Source organism: Stomoxys calcitrans, chromosome 4, assembly GCF_963082655.1.
Source record: "Stomoxys calcitrans chromosome 4, idStoCalc2.1, whole genome shotgun sequence".
NCBI classification, from domain to species: Eukaryota; Metazoa; Arthropoda; class Insecta; order Diptera; family Muscidae; genus Stomoxys; species Stomoxys calcitrans.
In genome coordinates this window covers 10,948,247-10,974,664 of record NC_081555.1, presented here as the reverse complement: position 1 = coordinate 10,974,664, position 26,418 = coordinate 10,948,247, and the positions used below count along the sequence as shown (strand labels likewise).

The 26,418-nt window shown below is 37.3% G+C and overlaps 2 protein-coding genes across 9 annotated transcripts in view; one reads left to right on the top strand and one right to left on the bottom strand.

Annotated features, from left to right (window-relative positions):
• The window catches only part of LOC106087030 (uncharacterized), a 30,006-nt gene extending 28,125 nt beyond the window's left edge, over positions 1 to 1,881 (bottom strand). The window contains exon 1 of the mRNA XM_013251908.2: positions 804 to 1,881. Within this exon, the coding sequence (XP_013107362.2) occupies positions 804 to 1,100 (297 nt within the window). The 5' untranslated portion in view covers positions 1,101 to 1,881. The remainder of the gene's footprint in view (positions 1 to 803) is intronic.
• A 21,765-nt stretch (positions 1,882 to 23,646) lies between these two features.
• The window catches only part of LOC106087027 (potassium voltage-gated channel protein eag-like), a 295,197-nt gene continuing 292,425 nt past the window's right edge, over positions 23,647 to 26,418 (top strand). For 7 of the 8 annotated variants that reach the window (XM_059366592.1, XM_059366597.1, XM_059366596.1 and 4 more), the window contains exon 1: positions 23,647 to 24,102. The gene's annotated coding sequence lies outside the window, so the exon portion shown is untranslated. The remainder of the gene's footprint in view (positions 24,103 to 26,418) is intronic. The other variant, XM_059366593.1, reaches the window with a different exon arrangement.

The following is a 26,418-nucleotide window of genomic DNA, read 5'->3' as shown; positions in this document are numbered from 1 at the left end:
TTGCACAACGCTTTCTTCTGTGACTACCACAAAACGTAAGTATTTCAGTCGAAATCGGTTCAAATGAATATAGCTCCCATATACATGTTCTTTCGATTTGGAATAATATGACAATAATGTGTGTCACATAAAATTTCGCGCAAAGGTTTCCCTTATGACTCTGGGAATTGCTGTTGAATTTGACATAAATCTGTTATGACTCAGATATATGTATGAAGCTCCCGATTTTCACTTTTAGAGCCTTTGTCAGGTGGGCTTCGCCCGACTTTAGTTCATCCTTTCTTGTTTATGGTTATTTTTTATTTGTTTTGTTGGGGTTTTTGTATCTCATTTTATTGAAATTCATTCTAAATTTTTGTAACTAATTTTATTTTTTATTTAATTTATTTTATATGTATTTTTTAATGCAGATATTATTTTTTTTTAATATCTATCACTTTGTTTTTTTTTTCTCGCTAAAAATCTCTCATACCATATTCCGGTATGAATTCATTCAATATTCACTATTTCTTTCTTTGTTGCTTAAAAAAAAAAATGATTTCTTTTCTCACTCCTTTTTGTTTATAAATATAGTCTTTAGCCATTACATATTTCAATATTCCACTTTGCTATTAATTCTCCAAAAAAAAATCCATAGAAATTCTATTCTCGTAGTATTCTCATCATACACCTATCAAATCGTTCACTATTTCCCCCTAGTTGTTTGTGAAAATTTCATGACTTCTCTCTTTTCCATATCTCTTTTCCCCACACCATTTGGCTAATACACCTCCCACGCAATGCGTTTCGTTTTTCTTACTTACCACAGCTACATTGTTTTCCCATTTCTTGAAATCACGCCAAACATATTTATCCAATGTAACATTTAATAATTCCAGAGGCTCGTACGGTGAGGTTTTGACATAACCCTCCTCATGGGAATAGTGCAGGAATTTATCGCTGTTATTACTTAAATTCGGTTGAACAGTAGCTGCCGTATTTTGGGTACGATTATTGGTGTTAATCGATCTGATAGGGGCAAGGGAAGCAGCGGGGTTAATAGGGTTGGAGGAGTTACGTAGAAGCTGTGAAGCCAAACGGACATAGGTGTTGCGCATCATTTTGTAGAACAGACACAATAAAAACGTTTTTCAGGCACAAAACTATTGCACTTTTAAACGATTAATTTTTAGTACACTTTACTATTTTTTTTTCTAAAATAGTTGTAAAAATTGTAGTTATCACTTGCTTCAATTCTTTTTTTGTGTTTGTATTTTTGTTTTTTTATTTATTTGTTAACTAAGTAGTCAACCGTTTTACCCGATTTTCTGTTTGTAACACGTCCTAAGTGGGCGATAGTCTAAACACGATTGAAAGTTGCTGGCGATCGTTCTGCTTGCTATTGCCTGTAGTTCTGCCGCCGCAACGCAGCAATGTTGTTGATGATGATGACGATGACGATAATGTCGTTTGTTATTCACCGTTCCAACAAGAGTTCGTTGCTCGTTCAGTGGGGCTTCTTATTTTGTTGTTGTTGGTTGTCCCCAAATGCCGTCGCCGCCACCATCAATGCTATGAAATGTTTGTGGCGCTTTGTCTCTCTTTAAGTTTTGTGAGTATATAACTCTCCCGCTCTCTTTGAGTTTGGTAGGACTTGTTTTACACAACAAATGAAATGAAATGGGCATGCGGCCAGCACCGTACTGAAGTTATGGTTGACTATGGTTGTTGTTATAGTTGTTTATTTACACACATAAAAAGTTGCTGCTCTTTTTTTATGCGACTTGTTGTGGGGGGCAGTGCGTTTTTTTAGTTTATTGTTGTTGGGTTGTTTGCATTCCCTTTTTAGACTAGTTTGTTGTGATCATAAAGACGAGAGTGACGTTGGTGGGTTGATTTACACTGTAAAAATGGGCATAGAATGCTTTGGTTAAATATTTTCATATAGGTAGGTATTATTTTTTCGCATATAAAAAGGAAAATTATAAGGGGCATGTAATTAAATTGATTTTTAAAGGGAGTTCAATAACCAAAATAAAAAATAAATAAAAAAATATTAAAAATAAAATGAAAAATTTTCAAGATTTTAAGTAAAATGGTTTGGCTCTTTGAGACCATCAATGCCATTAAATGTATTTTTAAATGGCATTGCTAGCTTGCATATGCAAAACTTCTGGTCGGACCGAATTTTACATACCTTCACCATGGGTTGCCTTCGAGCACCGGCTTGGCTCTGAGAGAACAATTTATTTTTGTCTCAATGCTCTTTAAGGTCAGCCAGATGTACCTAAGCTAGTAATGGGTAATGTAAGTTTGGGTGAGAGAGACAAAGAGAGAGAGAGAGAGAGGGCTCTCTTTGCTAAAGACAAGCCTTCATCGTTTGAGTTCGCAGATGAAGTGTTTGAAGAATGTTAAATTTTTATTACAACAATGAGTAGGAAGGAGGGTGTGCAAACCAAATGGCGAACGAATGTAGATCGAATAAACTCGACCTTTTATATGTTTTTACTTAAAATTTATTTATAATATCTTAACAATACAGTTATAAATGAAAGTATTATACATACGATATCTGACTGAATGCTGTACAAGGGAGTATACATGTTTTCAAGAAAAAAATTAATCTTATCTGTCTCAGGCACAAAGTCTACCTAATCTCACAAAGATTCTCAGTGAAGACTTCACATAAAAATTAATCTTGAATTTATTTTATTGTTCATACATACATACATATATAATGTGTACATACACTGGATGCTAGACCCATATTTCACGCTTCATGCAAATAAAGTCTCAGAATAAAAAAAGAGACCAGTATCAACTAGAATTTGAAATAAGAAAAAAAAGTGACACTTTTGTCTGTGTGGCATTGACGTCAGAGAAACGGAATCATTTTGCTAAATTTTAACAAACCAGAAGGGAGGGAGGAGGGAGGGTATTGGTTTTGCACATTGAATTGCATTTTATAATAGAGGCCTATTTTTATTGATTTTCCTAGAAAAAAAAAACTAAAACAAAGATCAATGTGCAATTTCAGGTTCCTGTCGATGATTGAATAATTAAACAATCAATGACAGATTATAGCAGCCTCAGCTGCATCACTGTCAAACTTGGGAGTGTCTGCGGAGAGGGTGTTTGAATAGGGAATGTCGAAGGAGGCGTGCTTTGTAAAAATGAATTGCCATCAATTTAAATATAAGCCAATGCAAATATTAATCAATGGGCCGTTGATAAGCCTTAGTGTTTTCTTTTGAATTTGGATTGAAAGTGTTTTGCTTTTTTATTATTTCCTATCCTAGCCAGAGGGCCATTAAACTATGATTAAGTGGGCCACACATTTAAAAACAAAAATAAACATTCTTTCAATTACAGCTGTCAACTTGTTAAGAAATGTATTGTTATTTTGCTATATAAACCATTTTAAATGAAAATACAAAAATTCCAATCCTCTAGTGATTCATAGAATTTACAAATGTTTGATAACCGAGTGACTTACAGTGATGAACTGCGTGAAGAATAATTAAATATCAAGGCCGACGGTGAATGTCAAATATGTAGTACTTGTAATTTTGGTAAATATGAGAGAAGAGAGTTGCAATTGCAAGACACTAGCAAGTAAATGTAAGAGATCGAGAGTACATAGTTTGCCCTAGTATTGTAAAAGAGACAAAGAGTACAAACAAAAGTTGCCAAATAGAGTTGCCAGTGAGAGGAAAATTACTTTTCACCTTGAGTAATATTGGGCGTTGTTTATGATTCAAAGCCAAGGGATATGAGCGTCGTTTTTGCACCAGTGATTCACCCTTACCACTGTAAAAATGTAAAAAATATTTTATCGCATCGTTTCAGGCAATGAAAAAAAAAAAAATCCCGAACAACACAAAGTCAAGGTTATTGCTCAGTCATACTTTAATTCATTCGGTTTGGCCGTATAATTGTTCTGAAAATTTTTGTTAAGTATGTTTAGAAACCATAGCAAAGCCACTTTCTTTAAGTTAAGTTGAAAACCGAACAAAAGCCATTGCTGGGGAACCATAACAAACTTTATCGATTCTTATTAAGCCGTTTAGAAATAAAACTATGCGAAATGCGGCTAAAAAACGTTCCAAGTTACAACAAGTAAGAGCGTGCCGGGCCGAATCTTATATACCCTCCACCATAGATCGCGTTTGTCGAGTTCTATGCGCGGAATATTGAATAAGAACTGTTATGCTATTGGAGCTATATCAAGTTATTGTCCGATTCGGATCATAAATAAATGCTGAAAAAGTCATTGCGTAATATTTCAATTCATTCGGATAAGAATTGCGCCTTGTAGGGACTCTAGAAGCAAAATCGGGAGATAGGTTTATATGGGAGCTGTATCAAGCTGTTGATCGATTCAGACCATAATAGACACATATGTTGAGGGTCATGAGAGAAGCCGCTGTACAAAATTTCTACCAAATCGGATGACAATTGCGCCCTCTAGAGGCTCAAGAAATCAAGATCCCAGATCGGTGTATATGGCAGCTATATCAGGTTATGTACCGATTTGCGCCATACTTAGCACAGTTATTGGAAGTCATAACAGAAGATATAATGCAAAATTTCAGCCAAATCAAATGAGAATTGCGCTCTCTATGGGCTCAAGAAGCCAAGATCCAAGATCGGTTTATTTGACAGCTATACCAGATTATTAACCGATTCGAATCATTCTTAACACAGTTGTTGGAAGTGAAGTGGAAGTGATACCAAAACACTACGTAAAAATGTCAGTCAAATTGGACGAGAATTGCGCCCTCTAGAGGCTCAAGAAGTCAAGACCAAAGATCGGTTTATATGGCAGCTATATCAAAACATGGACCGATTTGGCCCTAATAAAAAGTATTTGTTCAAAAGTTCAAGCGGCTAGATTTACTCCTTCGAAACTTAGAGTGCTTCCGACAGACAGACGGACGGACGGGCATGGCTAGATCGACTTAAAATTACATAACGACCAAGAATATATACACTTTATGGGGTCTCAGACGAATATTTCGAGGTGTTACAAACAGAATGACAATAAGTATACCCCCATCCTATGGTTGAGGGTATAAAAAGTGAGGCCAGAGAACTGCCGTTAATTAACTTGGTGTACCCGTGGCCTTTCGGGTAGACGCAGTCCGATTTAAGGGCGTGCCCTATGAACGCGCATTCAGTACTGTGGAACGGTGAAACGGTCAGTAGTACGACGAAAATCCTTTGGGGAAATCCGGATTATAAGAAGACGACACAATTGCTGAAAGGAAGTAAGAAGGAGGTCAGTTTAGCTTTCGGTATCATAACAGGGCACGCAGGTCCACAAGCTCACTTGTGTAAAATCGGTGCGGCTAGTGATAGCATGTGGGAAAGATGATGAGACGTTGGTGTATTTTTTATGTCATTGCCCGGCTTTTGCGTCTAACAGACATCTGCTCTTAGGTAGGCACGCAATACCAGACATGAACCAACTTAGGGGTGTGGCATGGATAACTATTAGGGATTTTGTATGTAGCACGGAATTCCTAATTTAGATTTCCTTTTTCGAGGTTAGGTTAGGTTTAAGTGGCAGTCTGCCATCAGACTCACTTAGACATTCTCGTCCATTGTGATACCGCAGGAACAGAAGAAGGAAGGAAGTTCCTACCGTTGAACCATCCAGATCGGTTTAAAAGGCCCAATAAATTGCGAATGTTCACATCCGCTAAATCGGACAGGTTCTCAAGAAAATGAAAAACTACAGTGAAACTCCTTCTGACTGCTAGTGCGATACACACACACAGAAGGTGTTCTATAGTCTCTTTTTCTTCGATATCCTCACAGCTTCTACGAAAGTCGTTGCTGGCAATCTTCAGTCTGTCAGCATATTTTCGGACACCATGACTGAGACGCCTGTTCTAGCCTATGACAGCAAAGCGGTAGACTTCTCCAAGTCTAGATTAGGCCACATAGTTTTGGGTTAGGTCACATAGCCCCCACTTTGTGACCATCTATCATTTGTTGTCCTTCGAGCCTGGTCCTGAAAACTTAGCTTACATGTCGCTAGTGGCATACCCACAGATTCCAGTATGCCTGGAAGGTGTAGGGTAGTTCCTATACAATTCCCTGGGATATCTCTGGGGTCCGGCACCCAGAACAACAGCTGAATTTAAAACTATTCAGCCATCTCGTTGAGAGGTCTGCGAAAGTCGAGATCAGTTTTTGTGTTCGAAAATACGTTCTCCAAGAATTTAATGGCTGTCTGAGAAAATATTTATGTCAATCGTCGTAATGACATTACATCTTAGCCATTCCACCACTTCCTTAATTGCAAGGATCTCCGCTTGATACATACTGCAGTAGTCGAGTAACCTCTTCGATATGATCAGTTCCAGATCTTTAGAGTACACCTCAAAGCCCACCTGGTCGTTTAGCTTGGAACCATCCGTATAGAAGTCTATTTAACTTCTTTTACCAGGGATATCGTAGTTCCAATCGGTTCTATCAGGAATAGTGGTACAGTAATTTTTATCACAAAGCGGCTCAGGTAGGGTGTAATCCACACTGCCTGGAACATCGGATATTGTATCAAGGATAACACAGTGTCCGTAGCCGCCACATGACCAATGAGAAAGCTCCCTTAACCTCAAGGCAGTGGTCGCTGCAAGACCTCCCATTACTTGGACCTAATTTTTTATGCCATATTTGTAATCTACTGTCGAATACTCTTCATTTGAGTCCCACATTGATATCGAAAAGCGGCTGAGGTAAGGCGAAATCCACACTGCCTGGAACATCGGACGTTGTATCAAGGACAACACAGGGTCCGTAGCCGCCACATGACCAATGAGAAAGCTCCCTTAATCTAACGGCAGTGGTCACTGTAATTTGTCTAGCCACAATTTCCAGAGGCATAAGATGGTGTCGCCCTCAGTGCGGCTGTGATGCACAAACAAGCCATCCTTTGGATCCGGTTAAGTATTGAGCAGTAGATGGACTTTTGAAGCGCCGTCCACCAGACCACAATACCATATAGCATTATAGGTCTGACAACTGCAGTATAAAACCAATGCATGACACGCAGTCTAAGCCCCCAACTTTTGTCAATGTCTCTCTTGCAGGTGTGTAGGGCAAGAGTGGCCTTTCTTGTCCTTTCGAAAATGTTGGATTTGAAGTTTAATTTCCTGTCCAGCAAAACACCCAGGCATTTTGCGCTTTCTGTTAATGGAACATTCTCTTTGACTTTACGAGCCTTTACAAGGCGCAATATTTATTCGATTTGGCTGAAATTTTGCGTATGGTGTTCTGTTATGACTTTCAATAACTGCGTCAAGTACGATTCAAATCGGTCTATAACCTGATATAGCTCCCTTATAAACCGATCTCCCGATTTGACTTCTTGAGCCGTTACAAGCCGCAATTTTTTCCGAAATTTCGCGTATGGTATTCTGTAATGACTTTAAATAACTGTGCCAAGTATGGTTCAAATTGGTGTATAACCTGATATAGCTCCCATATAAACCAATCTCCCGATTTGACTTCTTGAGCCCTTAGAAATCGCAGTTCTGTAATGATTTCCAACATCTGCACCAAGTACGGTCTAAATCGGTCTATAACCTTATATAGCTCCCATATAAACCAATCTTTCGATTTTTCTTCATAGGCGCCTAGAAGCTATAATTTCTGTCCCATTTATCTAAAAGTTTGCCGATAGTGTTCTGTGAGTGATTTCCAACATCCGTGCCCTTCAGAAAAATTAATTTTGTATACATTTTTGACAGAATCCATGGTGGTGGGTTTACAAGATTCGTCCCGGCCAAAGTTGGCACGCTTTTACTTGTTCGTATTTAGAGTGCACTACAAGCCGATTACTTGGTTGGGTGTATGTCCATAGTGGTATGGGGCTGATTAATATCGGCAACCTCTTTTCAACCTGCCTATGGACAAAAAAAAAAGTATTTGATGCTAACGGAATGACAAATTGAGCATAGCCCCATACTTCAGTCGTTGGCTACTGTAGCCCCTGAAACTTCAATCAGTATCAGAATCAATATATTAGTTGTTGTATTCATCATTGAACTTTGTAGCACAGTACAATGGATGCGTGTTTTTTTTTTACATTTCCATCTTCATTATTTTGTCACATGTTTGAAACGTCACATCCCCGTATTGAGCTCTGGGCACCAATTGAGGCGGTTTTATAGTCACCATGCTTGCCACATAGCTTTACATGATCACTTTTCACATTAAAATTTTTTCCTAAGCTTGCAATACATGTACTCATCAGAGGTTGGTTAAAAATATTCTTGACTTTAAGCATTGTCAGTTGGATGTGCAGCTTCGTCATCAACTTTGTCTACCAATACTCCTATCGTCCACTACTTTGGGTGGATCACGTGGGGGTGAATATGATATTCACTAAATAAAAAAAATAAATTAAAAAATCTTGGAACTTCTAATTTTTCCTCGTACAATACAGAGTAAAAAACTAAAAAAACTATTTAAAAAGTATTTATTCATCATATTTACCATTACAATATATTGGGTTGCCCAAAAAGTAATTGCGGATTTTTCATAAAGTCGGCGTTAACAAATTTTTTCACAGCTTGTGACTCTGTAATTGCATTCTTTCTTCTGTCAGTTATGAGCTGTTACTTTTAGCTTGCTTTAGAAAAAAAGTGTAAAAAAGTATATTTGATTAAAGTTCATTCTAAGTTTTATTAAAAATGCATTTACTTTTTTTAAAAAATTCGCAATTACTTTTTGGGCAACCCAATATTTCACAGAAAACTAAATTTAATTGCTTTGAGTTCATTAAATTTATACATTAGTCTTCATCATTGCTTTTTGGCAGAATTATAAAATTTCAAAAAAACAAAAAAATTGGTTTGTTATTCTCTGCTTGAGTTATTCCATTGTTTGCATTTAGAATAACCCACACTTTTGAAATGGGGTTCAAAGGTTGTTCATTGGCACGCAGAGTACAACCGTTTGCCGTTTCGCATGAATTCCATATTAAATGATGAAAGCTTAGCCATACGAATAAAATTTTGAATATACAAACTGTTTTTTTTTTTTTTTAATTTTTCAACAGATGTTTCATTTTGGTCTTCCGCTTAGGGTTTAGTTCAATTATAGGAAATTGTATATTGCTAATAGCTGATAATTGGTTTTCTTTGTTGGCTTCGTGTTGCAATTTTAGTAATATAACTATTGTGGAGTTGAAGCACTAGAATTAAACATTTAATCACTACAATTTCTTGTTAAGCCAAAGAGATCAAGACAAAAAAAAAGTTTCAATACAATTAAGTATAAAAACCCTGTGTTGTGAAAGCAATTAGGTTTATTTAAAACTTATTGATTTCTAAATGCAAAAGGTGAAAAATGGAAATCATTTAACGCCTGTATTGAATTATAACTCGCCACCATCAAGGGAGCTATATTATTATTCTTAGCTACAAGAGATATAAGCTAATTGCTGTAGAACATTTTGTTGCACAACTTATTGCACATTGAATAGGTAAACTAAGGAACGCTTTTAAGTGTTTCCTATAAAAAAGTAAAATGTTCATAAATTAAAGGAAAGTTAACTACAATACATCACTTAGTTTGTTACACTTAATATGTGCCATATGCGTTTGTAACACAATTTATGCGGTCTCTGAACTTACATAAGCCACGTTTGTTTGTTCAGCACTCATACCATTGAGGATAAAAGATTTAGGTCAGCTGTTCCTAAGCAATCTAAATCAGACTCCATACAACATAAATGGCAAGATATGGAACCATAGTTGAACAATCGACACGCAGAGATATATCCCAGATTAAATATCTGGGCGTTTGTATGGTGTCAAAAATAACTTCGCTTGATTGTTGTAGATTGGTCGATCGCTTAAATGTTATAGATCGTTCTATATTGGTTTTTATTCACTGATACAAGTTCATCTTGCCAGATCTTATCATGTGTCTGGGTGATATTCAGTGCCGCGGCCTTACTCTCACCAAACTGGTGCATAGGAACGAATCCAATATTCCAACTCAAATGCAGCCAGCTTTGCCGTTTGCATGGTCGGTTTACTACAGCTGAGATGATGGCTTAAATTCTTACCTTCAGTCTTCAGTTTTTCACAAGTGTGATATCATAATGGACTACCAATTGTCTAAATTAGTCTTTAATTGGACTGTCACAATACCTTTACCGTTGTTTATATTCTTGTCGCTGTATACTGCACTTCGAATTTCCTTATAGAAGTCGAAACTCAGTAAGGGAAGCTTCCACGAGCGCCTTTGACGTCCTTTGTGATTCCATTACAAACATTTTGAAGGATTTTCCTGGCAGTAAAATCGTTGTCGCTGGGAATTTCAATGTCTACAACTCCTCCTGGCTTTGCCATTCGAGCCATACGACTCCGGAGGGCCAATATGGTGAGTTTTTCGCTGCTCACAATGGTTTGGTGCAATTCTAGTGAACGAAGCAACGAAATATGATCCGATTTGGACCAAATTCGGCACCGACATTGAGTGGTTTAATTAATACACGTCATTGTTCAATTTTGTAGAACAAAATATGGTTTTTTTTAGTAGCTATATCCAAATATAGACCGATCTGAACCATATACGACACGGATGTCGAAAAGCTTAACATAAGTCTCTGCGTCAAATTTCAGCGAAATGGGATTATAAATGCGCCAAGACATTAAATCGAGAGATCGGTCTATATGGCAGCTACATCCAAATCTTGACCGATCTAAGCCAAATTGAAGAAGAATGTTGAAGAACCTAACACAACTCACTGTCCCAATTTTTGGCGAATTCGCATAATAAATGCGCCTTTTATGGGCCTAAGACCTTAAATCGAGAGATCGGTCTATATGGCAGCTACATCCAAATCTGGACTGATCTGAGCCAAATCAAAGAAGGATATCGAAGGGCCTAACACAACTCACTGTTCCAAATTGTGGCAAAATCGGACTATAAATGCGCCTTTTATGGGCCCAAATCCGTAAAACCCTATTACAACTCACTGTCCCAAAACTCGGCAAAATCGGATAATAAATGTGGCTTTTATGGGCCTAAGACTTTAAGTCGGCGGATCGGTCTATGTGGCGGCTATATAAATATATAGCCCATCTTCGAACGTAACCTGCTTATGGACAAAAAAAATCTATGCAAAGTTTCAGCTCAATATCTCTATTTTTAAAGATTGTAGCGTGATTTCATGATGAAGATTTGGTAGTCCGAACAATTTTTCGAAATACGCGAGGTGACCAACTTTAGGGGCCTGTCATTTCAAAGATTTATTTCTACCCGTTCTCAAATGACATATTTTTTTCAGATTTAGATATAGCTCCAATATATATCTTTCATCTAATATGAAGTTTTAAGGCTGTAGCAGCCACATTTTTGGTCCGATCTTTACAAAATTAAATTTGCTCCGATATGGTGTTTTAAGGCTGTAGAAGTCAGAATTTTGGTCCCATCTTTACAAAATTTAACATGAGGGGTTTTATATGACGTGCTAATATGTTTGCAAAATTTCATGAAAATCGGTTCAGATTTAGATATAGCTCCCATATATATCTTTCATCCGATATGGAGTTTTAAGGCTATAGAAGCCACAATTTTGGTCCCATCTTTACAAAATTTTACATGAGACGTTTTATTGAATGTCCGAATACGTGCGAAAAATTCCATTAAGATCGGTGCTGATTTAGATATAGCTCCCATATATATCTTTCATCCGATATGGAATTTTAAGGCTGTAGAAGCCACAATTTTGGCCCGATCTTTAGACTCGATGGTATAGGGTGTTATATAGTCGGCTCCGCCCGTCTTTTGCCTTTCTTTACTGGTTTTCTGATGTTCTCGCCTAATGTTTTCACCTAACTTGAATTAGAATTTTTCTTAATTTCTTTATATTTACGAATTTTTGTAATTATTTAACAAAAATTATTATAACAAATTTGTTTTTTTTTTAATTTTTCGTATATTTTCCTCCCATCTCTGATAAACCTCCCTTTTTCAAGAAGACCTCAATGTTTGCCAAACAAAAACAAAAAAATGGGAGGCTTGTCAGTATGTATGTATGTATGCACATGGTATGTGTGCTGTTATTATTCATGTTGTTGTTGTTGTTGATATTCACAAACGCCACAATTGATTTGGAATGCATTGCAATAAAATTAACAGCTACAAAGTATGCACAAATGTGTGTGTGTGTGCAGATACTCATTTCGTAAGGCGAGAGCAATAATCGGCAATGAATAAATAAAGAAAAATTTATTTTTATTGAAAGTCTGTCGGTATGAGTATTGATGCAAAATGAGCTGAAGTATTGAACAAATAAAGAGAATTTTGTATGTGCAACAAATACAGCTACCATATCAAATGATATTGAACTAAAATGGAAACTGGTTTCCTGTTGGCAAGATACTAGAAATGGGGGGCTTGACACCATAAGCTTTCTTTGGAATCCCCCTGATGGGACAAAAAAAACCCCTGTCTAAGCATGCAGCATATATTGTAGCTAGAGTCAGTGGTCGGGACTATAAACCGAAATTTTCTTCTTAATCCCACATGTTTGTCTCCCTCAGAAAAAAATCCTATGTTGTATAGCCCCCTTTAATAAGCTGGCAAACATGTTGCACGTTCGCTATGTTGCCTGTGCGTGGTGCTTATGAAACCATTCATAATGATTTAAACTTAAACGAATGCATTTATGCTGAATGTAGCTTGGTGTGCAATTCACCGCCAAGCCACAATACAACATGCTGTTGATTAGATTTAATTGGACTTTGGACTCAATAAAATGAAGAAAAATAAAACCAAAGACAATGTCAAAAACTGGTTGCTTGGTTTGTTGTTCACTTATGCATGTGGTTACTTTAAAATTGGATGTATGGCTGGCTGGCTGGCTGCTTGTCGATTTTGTTGGGGTGATTATGTGGCGTTTCTTGAGTGGCTCTCTCTCACCGACTAAATTTGAATGTGGGCTCTTAGTGTGGATACTAAAGAATGTCATCTGCATTGTTTCACTTTTTGTGAGTTTTTTTCTTAATTTTATTTGGTTTTTTAGTTTTTTGGGTGATATGTTGGCAATGTGGGGTTTTTTACTGCAAGAGAAACCTTCAGTGGGTATCTGTCTTGAGTTTCAAGAAACTAGTAAAGAACTTTATTTCCATGGATGATGTCGAATTTCAAACAGGATGTACAAGTTTGTCTATTTTTTATGACATCTAGAAAAATAACCATTTGTGGAATTCATTTTAGATTTTGATAATACATTGTATATATGAATAGATTAGATTAGATTTTTAAATTTAAATCAAATCAAAATAAATAAAAATGAATATGTATGAGCACACGGAGGCGAAAGTTTTTCGTCCTATTAGTCTACCATCCTTTAAGCGGAAAACTCTAGAGTGGTTGATAGAAACATATCTTAAGGCTGATACTATTGGGTTGTCCAAAAAGTAATTGCGGATTTTTTAAAAGAAGGTAAATGCATTTTTAATAAAACTTAGAATGAACTTTAATCAAATATACTTTTTTTACACTTTTTTTCTAAAGCAAGCTAAAAGTAACAGCTGATAACTGACAGAAGAAAGAATGAAATTACAGAGTCACAAGCTGTGAAAAAATTTGACAACGCCGACTATATGAAAAATCCGCAATTACTTTTTGGGCAACCAATATATTCGTTTCTCACTTTGGAAAACACAAATTTTTCCCGGTTACTTTTTTGAAACACTATAAAAATCTCCAAGGAAACATATTATTATACTTTTATGAAGACTTTTTCATAAGTAATGAGCGAATGTCCTACTGAATGAAATCAGGAAGTTTTTTTTTACTTCAAAATCTATTATCTAAACCAGTAAGGAAAGGCAAGAGTCGGGCGGAGCTGACCATATTATATATTGGGATGTCAATTAAACCATCTCATGAAAAATTTTATAGAGATCGGAGCAATTAAGGCTTCTACAGCCTTAAAAGGCCATATCGGATGAAAAATATATATGGGAGCTATATCTAAATCTGGGCCGATTTTTATGAAACTTTGCACACATATGAGGACGTTGAATAAAACGGCCCATGCCAAATTTTGTAAAGATCGGACCAAAATTGTGGCTTCTACATCCTTAAAAGGCCATACCAGATGAAAAATATATATGGGAGCTATATATAAATCTGATCCGATTACGATGAAATTTCGCACACAGAATGGGACGTCACAAAACCAACTTCGTGCCAAATGTTGTAAAGATCGGACCAAAATAGTGCCTTCTACACCCTTTTTTAGTTAAATCGGACGAAAGATATATAGGGGAGCTATATCTAAATCTGAACCGATTTAGATGAAATTATGCACACATATTGGGACGTCACACGAAACATTTCGTGTCAAATTTGGTAGAGATCGCACCAAAATTGTGGTTCCTACAGCTTTAAACGGTCATATCGGATGAAAGATATATATGGGAGCTATATCTAAATCTGGACCGATTTCTATGAAACTTTGCACACATATGGGAATGTTGAATAAAACGCTCTATGCCAAATTTTGTAAGGATGGGACCAAAATTGTGGCTACTACAACTTTAAAATGGCATATCGGATCAAAGATATACATGGGAGCTATATATAAATCTGTTCCGATTATGATGAAATTTCGCACACAGAATGGGACGTCACAAAACCAACTTCGTGCCAAATTTTGTAAGGATGGGTTCAAATTTGTGGCTACTACAGCTTTAAAATGGCATATCGGATGAAAAATATATATGGGAGCTATATCTAAATCTGGACCGATTTCTATGAAACTTTGCACACATGTGAGGATGTTGAATAAAACGGCCCATGCCAAATTTTGTAAATATCGGACCAAAATTGTGGCTACTACAGCTTTAAAAGGGCATATCGGATGAAAGATATACATGGCAGCTATATATAAATCTGTTCCGATTATGATGAAATGTTACGCACATAATGGGACGTCACAAAAAGCACTTCGTGCCAAATTTTGTAAAGATCGGACCAAAATTGTGTCTTCTACAGCCTTTTTTGGTCAAATCGGACGAAAGTTATATATGGGAGCTATATCTAAATCGGGACCGATTTTTATGGAACTTTGTACACATATGGGAATGTTGAATAAAACGCTCCATGCCAAATTTTGTAAGGATGAGACCAACATTGTGGCTACTACAGCTTTAAAAGGGCAAATCGGATGAAAGATATACATGGGAGCTACATATAAATCTGATCCGATTATGATAAAATGTTACGCACATAATGGGACGTCACAAAAAGCTTTACGTATCAAATTTTGTAAAGATCGGACCAAAATTGTGCCTTCTACAGCCTTTTTTGATCAAATCGGACGAAAGTTATATATATGAACTATATCTAAATTTGAACCGATTTAGATGAAATTGTGCACACATATTGGGACGTCACACGAAACATTTCGTGCCAAATTTGGTAGAGATCGCACTAAAATTGTGGTTCCTACAGCTTTAAACGGTCATATCGGATGATAGATATATATGGGAGCTATATCTAAATCTGGACCGATTTCAATAAAATTTTGCAAGCATTTTGGGTCGTTACAAAAAATACTTTGTGCCAAATTTTGTAAGGATCGGACAAAAATTGTGGCTTCTACAGCTTTAGAAGGGCACATCGGACGAAAGATATGTAAAGGAACTGTATCAAAATCTGAACCGATTTAGATGAAATTGTGCACACATATTGGGACGTCACACCAAACATTTCGTGCCAAATTTGGTAGAGATCGCACTAAAATTGTGGTTCCTACAGCTTTAAACGGGCATATCGGATGAAAGATATAAATGGGAGCTATATCTAAATCTGGACCGATTTCAATAAAATTTTGCAAACATTTTGGGTCGTTAAAAAAAAACACTTCGTGCCAAATTTTGTAAGGATTGGACCAAAATTGTGGCTTCTACAGCTTTAAAAGGGCACATCGGACGAAAGATATATAGGGGAGCTATATCTAAATCTGAACCGATTTTTTTCAAAATCAATAGCGTTCGTCCATGGACCAAAAAAAAAACACTTACGCAAAATTTTGTGAAAATCGGACAACAAATGTGACCTGTACCTTGATTACAAGAATACATGGACAGACAGACAGATGGACAGACGGACATAGCTAAATCGAATCAGGAAGTGATTCTAAGCCGATCCGTATACTTATCGATGGGTCTAGGTCTTCTCCTTCTTAGCGTTGCAAACAAATGCACAAATCTATTGGTTGCCCAAAAAGTAATTGCGGATTTTTCATATAGTCGGCGTTGAAAAATTTTTTCACAGCTTATGACTCTGTAATTGCATTCTTTCTTCTGTCAGTTATCAGCTGTTACTTTTAGCTTGCTTTAGAAAAAAAGTGTAAAAAAAGTATATTTGTTTAAAGTTCATTCTAAGTTTTATTAAAAATGCATATACTTTCTTTTAAAAAATCCGCAATTACTTTTTGGGCAACCCAATATAATAACCTGTACCACAGTGACGGTGCATTTCAGCCAAATCGAACAAAAAATTGTAGCTTCCATGGGCTCAAGAAATCAAATCGGGAGATCGGTTTATATGGAAGCTATATCAGGTTCTTGACCGATTTGAATCGTTCTTAACACAGTTGTTGGAAGTCACAACAGAACACTATGTGCAAAATTTCAGCCAAATCGGATAAAAATTGCGACTTCCAGGGGCACAGGAAATCATATCAGGAGATCGGTTTATATGGGAGTTATATTAGGTTATAGACCGATTTGGACCGTACTTAACAAAGTTGTTGGAAGTCATAACAGAACACTGTGTGCAAAATTTCAGCCAAATCGGACAAAAATTGCGGCTTCCAGGGGCTCAAGAAGTCAAATCAGGAGATCGGTTTACATGGGAGCTATATCAGGTTCTTGACCGATTTGAATCGTACTTAACACAGTTGTTGGAAGTCATAAGAGAACACCATGTACAAAATTTCAGCCAAATCGGATAAAATTTGCGGTTTCCAGGGGGTCAAGAAGTCAATTCGGGAGATCGGTTTATATGGGAGCTATATTAGGTTATCGACCGATTTGGACCGTACTTGGCACAGTTGTTAAAAGCTATAACAGAACACCATGTACAAAATTTCAGCCAAATCGGATGAAAATTAAGGCTTCCAGGGGCTCAAAAAGTCAAATCGGGAGATCGGTATATATGGAAGCTATATCCAAATCTGAACCGATATGGCCTATTTGCAATTCTCATCGACCTACATTAGTATAAAGTATATGTGCAAAATTTCAAGCGGCTAGCTCTGCGCGTTCGATTGCTTTCGTGATTTCGACAGACGGATGGACGGACAGGGCTAAATCGACTCAGGACGTCGAGACGATCAAGAATATATATATTTTTCGGGGTCTTAGACGAATCTTTCTAGGTGTTACAAACGGAATGACTAGATTTGTATACCCCTATCCTATGATGGTGGGTGAAAAAAAATCTGGTAGCTAAAACAGATGGCATGCTGAGGATATGATATGAGGATATATGGAAAGATTTTACCCAAAATTTGGCGGCGAAGAGGATGCCGCAGAACCAATCCCTGATGATGGTATAGAATGTTAACCTCCTAGTCAGAATGAGGTCCAAGTAGCAGTGACTGAAGAACAACAGGGCAGCAGGAGCCGACGGGTTACCTGCTGAGCTATTTAAGACCGGAGACGACAGGCTGGTAAGGCGTAGGCATCAGCTTGTCTGCGCAATGTGGCATGAAGAACGCATACCTGATGATTGGAACCTCGGGATACTATATCCCGTACACAAGAAAGGAGACAAGACGGAATGTGCCAACTACAGAGGAATAAGTCTACTCCCCATCGCATACAAGATACTCTCGAGCGTACTGTGTGAAAGATTAAAACCTAAAGTCAATGAGATAATTGGGCCGTATCAATGCGGCTTTAGACCTGGCAAATCCACTCTAGAACGGATATTCACACTGCGCCAAATCCTGAAAAAGACCCTAGAAGGACAAATAGACATCTATCATCTCTTTGTTGACTACAAACCCGCCTTCGATACCCCTTTACGTTGAAAGGTATTTCAAGCCATGTCTGAGTTTGGTATCCCTGCAAAATTAAAAAGACTCTGCAAGATGACACTTGCTGATACTAGTAACCCACCACCTCGATATCATTTCTCCCTCTCTGTATTTGTTCTGTCCATGCTCTGCGTTTCAAAGTAAAATAGCAGTGCAAATACCGAATGGTGAGTTTCAGTTTCACACTGGCTTATTAGAATTGCAGAGGGACTGCTGGTCGATGGTTGAACTGAGCATCCAAACCACCACTCTTAAAGATATACTCCAGGAAGCTCAACGTCTGACATTGAAGTGGGCTACCAAAAGTGGACTAGGTGTAAATCCGTGCACGACAAAAATTGTTCAGTTACCTACAGTAGCACCTGTCTCCTAGGGAAGAGAGAATCTTCCATTTACTGAAAGCGCAAATACCTGGATGTTTTGCTGGACAATAAACTGAACTTCAAATCCACCATTTTGGAAAGGTCAAGAAAAACAACTCTTGCCCTATACACCAGCAAGAGAGCCATTGGCAAAAGTTGGGGGTTTAAACCGCGTCTCATGAACTGGGTATATACTGCAGTTGTCAAATCTACATGGTATATGGTGTTATGGTCTGGTGGACGGCACTTCAAAAGTCCACCTACTGTTCAATAGTCAACCGGATCAATCAACCATCGACACCATCTGGTGCACTGAATCAAATGCTACATCTAATGCCTCTGGACATTGTGGCTAGACAAATTGCTGCGACCACTGCAGTGAGTCTGAGGAAGCTTTTTCTTTGGCCATATGGCGGCTACGGACACTGAGTTAACCTTGATACAAAGTTCGATGTACCAGGTCCGACACAACGATGTATAAAAAGCTATTTAAACGAAGTGTATGTGGATTTTGATGGGGATGGAAGGAAGGCAAGATGAAAGTGCATGTTGCGGTGATGGGTGAAGCGATGGGACGACGGATGGATGAGCAGTTAGTAGGCTGCATCGAAAAGGTCGGTGAGCTGAAGACGGCTGGACCATGAAGTTTCGGAGCTGGTCGGAAGAAGGTGGATGTGGTGATGGACGGATGAAGCTTAATGACGATGGATGGATGAGCAGTTAGTAGGCTGTAACACCTCGAAATGTTGAACTGGGACCCCATTAAAAATAGGTATTCTTGATTATTTCGACATTCTAAGTCGATCTAGCCATGTCCGTCCGTCTGTTGAAATCACGTTAGCGGTTGAACGAATTAAGATATCCGCTTGAAATTTTGCACAGTTACTTTTCCTTAATGTAGTTCATTGAGGATAGCAAATGGGGCATAACGGTTCCAATTTGCATATAGCTCTCATATAAACCCATTGTTATCCGATTTGGCCAACAACTGTGCTTAGTATGTTCTAAATCGGCCAATACCCTGATATAGCTCCCATATAAACCCATCTTCAGATTTGACTTCTTGAGCCTAAGGAAGCCGCAATGGCTATCCGATTTGGCTCAAATTTTGCACTATGACGGAGACCACCGATGCGCAGAGGTCAGTATATCCGCCTGTGACGCTGAACGCCTGGGATCAAATCCCGGCGAGACCATCAGAAAAATATTTTCAGCGATGGTTTTTCCCTCCTAATGCTGCCAATACTTGAGAGGTACTATGCCATGTAAAGACTTCTCCCGAGTTGTGTCGCACTGCGGCACGCCGTTCGGACTTGGTTGTAAAAAGGAGGCCCCTTATCATTGAGTTTGAACTTGAATCGGACTGCACTCATTTTTATATGAGGAATTTGCCCCTGTTCCTTAGTGGAATGTTCATGGGCAAAATTTGTTTTTTTTTTTTTTTTTGTAGGCAAACACACAGAAAAGGAGATGAACGAAGAGATACAAGTAACAGTAGCGTCGATTTAAACTATTGAGTACAAATACTTTATATAGTAAAAATCAAATAAATCTCTCTTACATCTACAAGTATACAGCAATGGTTTGCATTCTTTTGAAGCGTTATAACTTTTAATTTTTTTTTAAATATGTTTTTTTAATGCGAACATGCTAGAAATGGAGAATTACTTTTTTAGTTTCCTACAGACATGTCCTAATTTTAAATTCCCACGTTCTTAACATATATATGAGTATTTATATTCCACCTAAATTAAAATGAATTCAGTGGCGTATATTCACTCTCTATCATGGATTAGTAGGGAATTGTAGCAGATGTTTTGATGTTTAATGTGTATAGGCAAAAGAACTTTTTTTATTCAAACTTGGTTTAAGTTTTATTTTTTCTTTTTCTTTCAGTTTTAGTTTTTGGTTTATTTGAAAAAGAAGCATGAACGTAATTTTTTAAAAAGTAACATTTAACGACCTTGATGAGTTCATTAGCATAGCATATTTTTAGGCGCAGTTAATTAGTCATTAACCCTTAAAGTTCGGATGAATAAAACGTAGTTTACCTTTAGCAAAAAAACGAATATTTTAAACAAAAATTATTTTCTCTTGTTTAATTTAGAGCACAATATTTTTTAAACAATTTTCTTTGTTTGTTTTTCTTTAATATTTATATTCTTTTTCTATAATTTCTTCAAGAAGCCTTTGAAATTTCTTAAATATCTCTAATACACTTAACTGCAAATCCAACCGCCAAGATGTATAAACACTGAATGCCTTTGCTTAGTAAAATGGAAAATAGAAAACCACCCTCTTGCAAACATAAGAGTGGCTGGTACCCCCAACCCCATGCTTGGGGGTTGTTGGGGTAGACACCTATAAGCTCACACTCTTTTTGCACAAGCAAGTGTTTTCATTAAGAAAAAATTCACACACATTCTTTTGAACTACGTTGGAGGCAACCAATGTCCTACCATCCTCATTTCCGTTTTCAAAAGTGTTTCTTGTGCAAAACTTTAGAGGTCACTAGTATTAACACAGAACATAAGTTACCTTTCATGTAAGGGCATGTTGTTGTTTATCAACATTGGATTATTGTGTTAACCATGTTGATATATTACATCCCTACTTTGCCAATCTCTTGAAGAAGGTAACGGTTTAGACTATTTGAAAATGAAATAAGGAAAAGTGCTGGATTTAGCGCATGTCTTTTAAGTACAACTGAAATTTAAGACCACTATTCACATCTAGGGGGCACTGATATATATGTTCATATAATAGACATGTTTTAGTTGACATTCCCTCTGGTTACAAAAACGAATTCTATCGTGTTACTGACAGAGATCCTGAATACTAACGACCTAATAAAACTTAATATTCACCTTTAATATTATTAATAGGATTCGGGAGGAGTTATTAAATGTGACTATATGTTCGGAAAGTCTAATCGATGAGGTTAAGGATTGGAGGGTCTCCACGGAAGGCTACTCAGAAGATTTGGGCAAGACAATTTAAATTGTCCAAGCATAGAAGACATTGACGAAAATGTCAAAAGGATTACGACTGCAAAGGAAATCAGCCCAAGAAAACCCTTGGATGACCGGGGAGATTCGCAATATTGAGAAAGAGGTCCGCAGACTTTTTAACAGAGCACGTCGTAAGAGAGCGCAAGTTTATTGGGATGTGTATTACACACGGCTCAAACAATACAATAAGATTACCAGAGCGGCAAAACATGCCTCCTGGAAGCTTTTCTGCGAACGGGTCGATAGCGTTAATGACGCCGCCAAGATAAAAAAGTTTCTCTCAAATATCCATGTCCAAACTGAAATTTGAGTAGACGACATGGGAGTGAGAGCAAAGGACATGTTGAGGCTTTTGATGAAACCCTATTTTCCACAGGATACGACGGGACTGACGACAGAGACACCGGATTCTTGGAATAATGATGTTGATCGAAGCATTATAATAACGGAATTTGTGGTGAAGGAATCCTTGAGGTTCAAACCATTTAAGTCACCCGGACCTGACGGAATATTGGGCCCCTCATCTGGCCAAAATTTTCACAGCGTGCCTAAGACTTTCGTATACTCCGAAAGCCTTACAGGAGGCAAGGGTGGTGTTTATACCTACGCCCGGCAAGGCAAGTGATGCGACACCAAAGGCCTACAGACCAATAAGCTTTACGTCCTTTCCACGCAAAACCATGGAACGTATTGTGGATACCATGATAAAGCGTAGGACATCCAACGAACTGCTCAAATACAAACATCATGCCTATGCTACGCAGATGATGTTATAACTCTTGCAAGGGGTAAGGATCCGAACCAGCTATGCAGAAGGACCGAAAAAGTCTTGTATATGGCATATGACTGGGCTACACCCAGAGGTCTCAATGTTAACCCAGAGAAGACTAAAATCTGTCTATTTACGAGGAAGACGAAAGTGGGCCAATTTAACGCACCACGTTTCCTCAATAAGACGATTTCGATATCTGACAAGGCCAAATACTTAGTAATTGGAAGTGTCACATTCAGAAGCGTACTGAGAAGGTTCACAGATGTTGGACACTATGTAGACGGGCGGACCGTTGGCTCAAAATGAGGCCTGAATTCGAGGATAGTCCCCTGGCTCTACAGAAGCGTGATTAGACCAATACTTACTTACGCCTCAGTCAGCAACTTTATCTACTTCGGCAACACCGTAACCGAAACGAATGACACCAGCTACTTTGGATTAAGTAAGCAGTTTAGAAACAAGGCCACCTCTCGACAGACGAAGATTACACTATACAAGACACTGATACTACCCGTGTTGTTATATAGTTCTGAGGCATGGGTACTTGTGAAAGCAGATGAGGCAGTGCTTGGAGTATTTGAGAGAAAGATTCTTCGTGAAATTTATGGACCAGTTTGAATTGATGGAGAATATAGGCGGCGTATGAACTACGAGCTGTATGACGATGATAGTATAGCTACACGTATCAAAATACAACAGCTGCGTTGGCTAGGTCATGTTGTGAGAATGGATGAAGAAGCTCCAGCAAAGAAGTTTTTTGAAGGCCAAAAGCCCGATGGAAAGATCAAGTGGTGGGAGACATCTCGAAAAGTGGTGTCATAGATTTTAGAATAAGCGCAGAAGATTGAGGCGCTTGGAATGCTATTCTACGTTCGGCTAGTGGAACAAATGTTCTGTCTTAGCCGATTAAAATAATGTAAGTTCTGCTATGACTTCTAATATAGCTCCCATATACACCGTTCTCCCGATTAGATTTCTACGGTTTGACAGAATTAGGCAACATAATGTACACATAGGCCATTCAACCAAGTCGATTTTTTTGCCAATTTTAAGCAGAATCCATGGGGCCGGATATCCAATATTCGACCGATTCGAACTTAACACATTTTTGCCTGTTTTTTTAAGAAATAAAAGCTTATGGATTTAATTCACCATAGTTTTCCTTTCTATTAAAACTTCAGTTTGCGCCATCTACATTTTACCTCTGACCCTCTAGATAAAAACAAATTTCCTAAACCTTTCTTGTTGTTGCTTCAAACAGCTGTTTCCTTTAAATTCACCACAATGAGAATTTACTCTCTTTTTGTTCTACTGTTGCTTCATAGAGGAGAGTTTTGTTGTTTTTTTTTTCATGTCTTTCTTGCTGCTCGACACAACGACCATAGAGAAAAGTGTAACACTTTTGTAGTCTACTTTTAGGTGCGTGTTGAGCATAACGTAAGCGCGTGGCAAAGTTGAAAAAAGAAAATATTAATTAAAAAAAAAAATAATGCCATAAAATAAAGGAATAAAGTGAATAATCCCAAAGAAAAAGAAAAATTAATAAATTATTAAAAAATATAAAAATAATACTCGAAAGCCAGAGAAAAAGAAATACCAAAGAAAAATCTGTAAAATTATTAAAAAAAGAGAGATTTAAAGATATATGCTTTGAAATAAATGTTGTTAAAAAGAAATATAAAAAAAAATAAAATATTAATGATAATATAATTTAAAAGAAATTTAAGAAAAGTTAAAAAAATACATAACAAAGCTTAAGTGCGAAAAATTTGGTTTTAATAAAACGTATTAAAGGAAAGAAAATTCCTTTAGTAAATATTGTGTAATGAAAGTGAAAATATAGTATTGAGAACAATAAAGAAAACGAAGCAGATGAAAAAAATCGACGTAAAGTTGCCAGCTACTACTTCTATACTTTATATGTCATCTCCCCCCCTTTGCAATCTCTTAGTCCTTTAAGACCCCCTTCTTAAAAAAAATAATGTTCTCTTTTTTTTAATATTAAAATACTCAAATATACTTATACACATATATACATACATATACATAACAAGCATTCACATACATAGACACAAAGAAATTCAGTCAGTGGTGCACATGAAATGAACCCAACACTCATTCGCACACTCACTCACTTACTCACTCACAAATACAAAAACAGCAACAAGAACTCCTCTTTGTCAGGGTTTGAAGCCTTTACGTTAACGTTGACGTTGTTTACGCACAAAAGTGGTGAATAATGCCAACAGCTGCTGCTTGTTCTTGTTTCCTCTCTAATGCCGCTGTTGCTGACTGCTGCTGCTGCTGCTGCTGTTGATGGTGTTGTGTAGAGTTATGCCAAAGCAGCCCGCCGACTGGGAGAAATACTCACTACTCACAAAGTAAGTGAGAGTAGTTCTTGCTGGTCACACTACACTTTGAGTAAGAAGCAAACAGTGAAAGTTCTTTAGATGAATGTGTATGTGTGTGTGTGTGTATGTTTCGGTTTTCCCTATTTCATATGTGTGCGTAGGATTGCGTGCCTGTTGTTGTTAGTGCCGCTGCTATTTTGTTTGAACCAAAGCAGTGTACTATTGTTCTCAAACATAGTATACGAATGTGTCACTACTTCAATTTGGGTTTGCTAATAATTCACAACTTGTATGGCATTTGTTTTTTTATTTTTGCCTCAAATTTCTTGTTCCCCCCAGGATTCGTAACCAACTGCTGGCAGGTCTGGCTGGTTGTTAGGAAATTTCAGGCTCTCCCATTGAGAGCAACACGAAACATGCCATACTTAAGTGTGTGTTTGACTCCTTGGATTTTTTTAGTTGCGTTGTTATTTTTTTTTTCCTCTTTTTGTTCTTCCTTCTCTTCTTTTTTCCCCAATTCATGGTAAACAAGAAAACGTTACTCACAGATGTTTTCAGTTTTTATTGTCATTATCGCAAGTTTTTTGTACTGTTTTGTTTTCTGTAGTTGTCACTGATGTCCCTTTAATGGCATTTAAGGAAAACAAAGAAAGAAGTACGGAGAGAGAAAGAGGCAGGGGACTACTCATCAGCATGGTGTAAGGTGTTATGGTATAAATAACATATTTCACAAAAATGGGATAGTTTCTGTTTAGTTTTCCTTAGCTTTCCTCTGCTTTTCGCTCATTTCTCTGCCTAGAATTTTAATTGCTCATAAAAAACATGATTGAGTTTAGTTTTTTATGCTTTTATTGATTAACCATAAAATATAGAAATATTTTTATCACTGATTTTCACACATGCCGCTTATGGCAGAATTTTTTTCTGGGGGATAGCTGGAAGTGGTTGTACTAGGTTTTAGACATTTTGTTTGTGTCTTTGTTCCATATATATTTTTTTGCTTAATGGCAAGGTAGGGGCCAGTATTTTATGGTGATATTTATATTTTGATTTTTTCCAATATGAAGGCGTCATTGTGCTGGCCATGGTTAAGGAGTTTTAGAGCCAACAAAGTGTGGATGTCCTTTAAAGATATTTGGTACTAAAAGTCAATATCTGAAAATGGCTTATAACAATTGTTTGGCCGGTAAAAATGTAGGGGAAAGAGAATATGGATATAGCTAAAAAGATTTATTGACTTTTTACAAGATAGCATATATAAGTGGAAACAAGTAAAAGCGTGTTAAGTTCGGCTGGGCCGAATCTTATATACCCTGCACCATGGATCAAATTTATTGAGTTGTTTTCCCGGTATCTCTGTTGTGCTGTTTCAGGCTACAGACCGATTCAGTCCATATTTGACACGTTTGTTGAAGGTCATGGGAGAAACCGTTGTACAAAATCAGCCAGCCAAATCGGATAATAATTGCGCCCTCTAGAGGCTAAAGAAGACAAGATCCCAGATCCGTTTATGTTACAGCTATATCAGGTTATGAACCGATTTGTATCATACTTAGAACAGTTGTTGGAAGTCATAACAAAACTCGTCATGCCAAATTTCAGTTAAATCGGATAATAATTGCGCCCTCTAGAGGCTCAAGAAGTCAAGATCCCAGATCCGTTTATGCGACAGCTATATCAGGTTATGAACCGATTTCCACCATACTTAGCAGAGTCATACACGTCATGCCAAATTTCAGCCAAATCGGATAAGAATTACACCCTCTAAAGGCTCAAGAAGTCAAGATCCCAGATCGGTTTATATGGCAGCTATATCAAAACATGGACCGATTTGACCGAATATAAAATCCCA